Raw genomic sequence first — 3499 nt, forward strand, 5'->3', positions numbered from 1 at the left:
TATATATATATATATATTTAATGAATGGAGCAAAACGCATATGTTAATAAAAGTATGCAGTTAACATATGCGTTTTACTCCATTCATTAAATTTATATATACTCAAGTACTCAAAATAACAAGGAGTTTCTACCTCATAAACAGGAGTTACACCACAATTATTTTGTGATCTTTGCTACCCTGGTATCTATTAACCAATTTATTTTGTTCGAGAAAATAAATACATATAATAAAATATATATATAGTACACAGTCAACAGGTGAAATCTAGAGATGCTCAATATAGAAAACGCATCAGAGTGCTCAAATGATTTGAACTTAAGCTGTAAAATCTTTATCAAGGACTAGGTCCATGGGGGTAAAGGGTGGCTACAAGAGAAATCCAGGTGAGGTGATATGGAGATAGTGATGCAGATAAACAAGATTAGGCTTAGTATATACAAATATACATACATATACACAGATAGATATATGTAGGGGCATATAAAGATGCAAAAACTAAATATATTCACAAGATAAACATGTATGTATAAGCATATAAATATTTATATATATATATATATATTGACAAATAAATTTATTTTTACATGGGGTATAAACAATACAGAAAACTATGGGAAGAATCCATAGTCTTCTAACTCAACAGCTATTTCTGGGAGCTGAGAATAATGTAATAGTTGTAAAGTTCATAATTAGCATAGGGAATGGGAAAGAAATCATGAATATGGAACCAATAAATGGATGTATAGAGACATTAGCATAAGAATGGTTTCCTTTGTCAGGAGGGAAAATTAGCAGATAGCAGTTCATATTGTGTTGCGAGAGATTTATATGTATGTGTGTATAACGTACGTATGTATGTTTCATTGGACACGAAACTCGGCTTGCGAAGACCTGTTGGGGCAAGCGAAAGCGAAATCATGATGGCACCTGTGCCCAGCGTTGCCTTCCTGGCACTTGTGCCAGTGGTACGTGTAAAGACATTCGAGCAAGATTGTTGCCAGTGCTGCTGGACTGGATCCTGTGCAGGTAGCACGTAAAATACACCATTTTGAGCGTGGCCGTTGCCAGTACCGCCTGACTGGCCGTCGTGCCGGTGGCACGTAAAAGCACCCACTACACGCTTGGAGTGGTTGGCGTTAGGAAGGGCATCCAGCTGTAGAAACTCTGCGAAATCAGATTGGAGCCTAGTGTAGCCATCTGGTTCACCAGTCCTCAGTGAAAACGTCCAACCCATGCTAGCATGGAAAGTGGACGTTAAACAATGATGATGATGATATATATATATATATATATATATATACTGTAAGTATGTATGTATGTTTGTATGTGTGTATATGTGTATTATACAGAACCCCAGACATACACATACACACAATATATAGATATGTAGTGAATATCATGAAAAGTGATGATGATATTTAATTTTTTTCTCTCTTCTACATGCAAATGTAATAACTCTACATGTTGTTAGTTATTGGTAAATACCATTAAGAGATTGAAGCAGTCTGAAATATCTTTCCTTCAAAAAGCTGGCTCAAAATTCTACACAGGGCTTGCTAAGCATTCTTTTAACACAAGTTATTATCAACATGTCCTCATTTCAGAAAAACTTGAAAGATGCTTTACCCAAGTATATTTGGCACATCAATGATATAAAGAGTATTATTTTTAGAATACAGTGATGAATTCTCATCTCTGCTTCTTCATGTAGTTTTGATAAGTATTGCTCTAACTACCAATGCTAATTTACTTCACTGAGAAAATGTTTATTAATGTGGAGGCTTCTAACAGAGCTTAAATTGTCTGAGTTTGTTAGCACTTGCAGAAAATATTTTCTGATTAAAGAGTGTGTGTGTGTGTGTGTGTGTGTGTGTGTGTGTGTGTAAATTAAAGTATACACTGTTGTAGATCCATTTCAGATGATCTTTCCAGTCAGTTTTGCACTGTGTATTAAACAACTGGCTATTAAATAACAGCATGTTTAACTAACAGCACATGCTCTTTAGAGATGACAGGTATAGAGAAAATATCCAATACCCTGTGAAAAAATCAACTGGTAAGAGTGACTGAAAAGGATTAATAATACTTAGACAAATATACAAGCACAAACATATTTTTTCTGACTTACACACCCACACACACACACCTGTATTAATAATAAATATGTAATCTCATACACACACATATTTGCATTGAGAGCATTATTGTACAACATATATACACAGACACACACAGACACATATTTTAAAGTAATGAAGTCATTAATGGAAGTTGATCATTAGATCTTTTGCTGAAAGGTAAACATGATAACCATAATACAACAGGTGACTTGATATCCCACCTCCCCTCCATGAATCTAGCCTACAAATGTTTATCTGCATTATTGTGCACTTATCTCAAAACACACATCACATTTTATCTGCAATAACCTTTGGTACCTGGCAAGGCATAGCACTGCCTTCATGGTTTTGTCATCATTACTTCTCCGATAACTCTTGTTTGAGTACTTCAACTACTTATGTTATATTTCCTCTTATGGCTTAAATTTGTTCCTTCTGCTGGTAAACATGATGAATTGAACCACTGGACAAAAATAAAAAACTAGTTGCATATTGAAGAAAATTAAAGCAAAATTGATTTGAGCAGAGTCCATTTTTGAAGTTTCGTTAGAATGACTACCTTGAAATCACAAAGATAGCTAACTAAAAGGTGTCTGCCTTGTTCCTGTCTACTCACAAAGCTTGTGAATAGAGTCTATAACAAAAGACCCTTATCCAAGGTGTGCAGAGTGAGGGTGATCTCAAATGACATTCTTATCATTCAGGTGCACCTGTGACACCTTTAATTAATGAAAACAAAGAAACAAGTATGTAGGCTTCAAATACATGGTTCATAATTTAATTTTTTTTTAATACAATAAAATATATAAAAAAAATATCCAGACTTGTTTGAAAATAAAATAAACAATTACATTTTATTTTACAAACATATAATGAATAAATACATGTTTTTCTCTTTTCCACACACACACACACAGAATTATGTACACTTTACAAATTAGCTATTCAGAAAATATTCTGGTGACACTGTCTTATGTGTTCTTCAATGGCATGGAGGTTACTGCCTTTCATAGCACAAATGGGACAGGTGATATCATTAGACTTCGCATGTCGCTTCAAATGAAGGTATAAGTGTTCTTTGCGATGGAAAGCTTTCTTACAGACAAAACACCGATGCCTTTTCTCTCTATGAAGCCACTTATGTCGTGACAAAGAGGAACGGCATCTGAAAATTTTTCCACATGTCTGGCAGATAAGCTTTCCTCTGGCATTACTATTTGAATTATTGGAGAGTTTGGTTGAACTAAGAACAGCAGGAACAGACTTTTTATTGCGTCCTGTGGTGGATGTCACTGAAAATAATAGAGAGAATTACATATATATATATATACATATATTATATATGATATATATATGTTTATATATATATATATGAT

General features: G+C 34.0%; 1 protein-coding gene across 3 annotated transcripts in view; it reads right to left on the reverse strand.

Annotated features, from left to right (window-relative positions):
- Nucleotides 1-3499, reverse strand: part of LOC106882044 (uncharacterized) — a 36978-nt gene that overhangs the window by 940 nt on the left and 32539 nt on the right. For 2 of the 3 annotated variants that reach the window (XM_014932602.2, XM_052968735.1), the window contains exon 5: nt 2875-3415. The exons of the other annotated variant lie outside the window; for it this stretch is intronic. In XM_014932602.2, coding sequence (XP_014788088.1) covers nt 3069-3415 — 347 coding nt within the window. In that variant the 3' untranslated portion in view covers nt 2875-3068. Of the gene's footprint in view, nt 1-2874; nt 3416-3499 lie in introns of those variants that run through there. 3 annotated transcript variants of the gene reach the window in all.

The sequence above is a fragment of the Octopus bimaculoides genome, chromosome 6 (genome assembly GCF_001194135.2).
Source record: "Octopus bimaculoides isolate UCB-OBI-ISO-001 chromosome 6, ASM119413v2, whole genome shotgun sequence".
Lineage (NCBI taxonomy): Eukaryota > Metazoa > Mollusca > Cephalopoda > Octopoda > Octopodidae > Octopus > Octopus bimaculoides.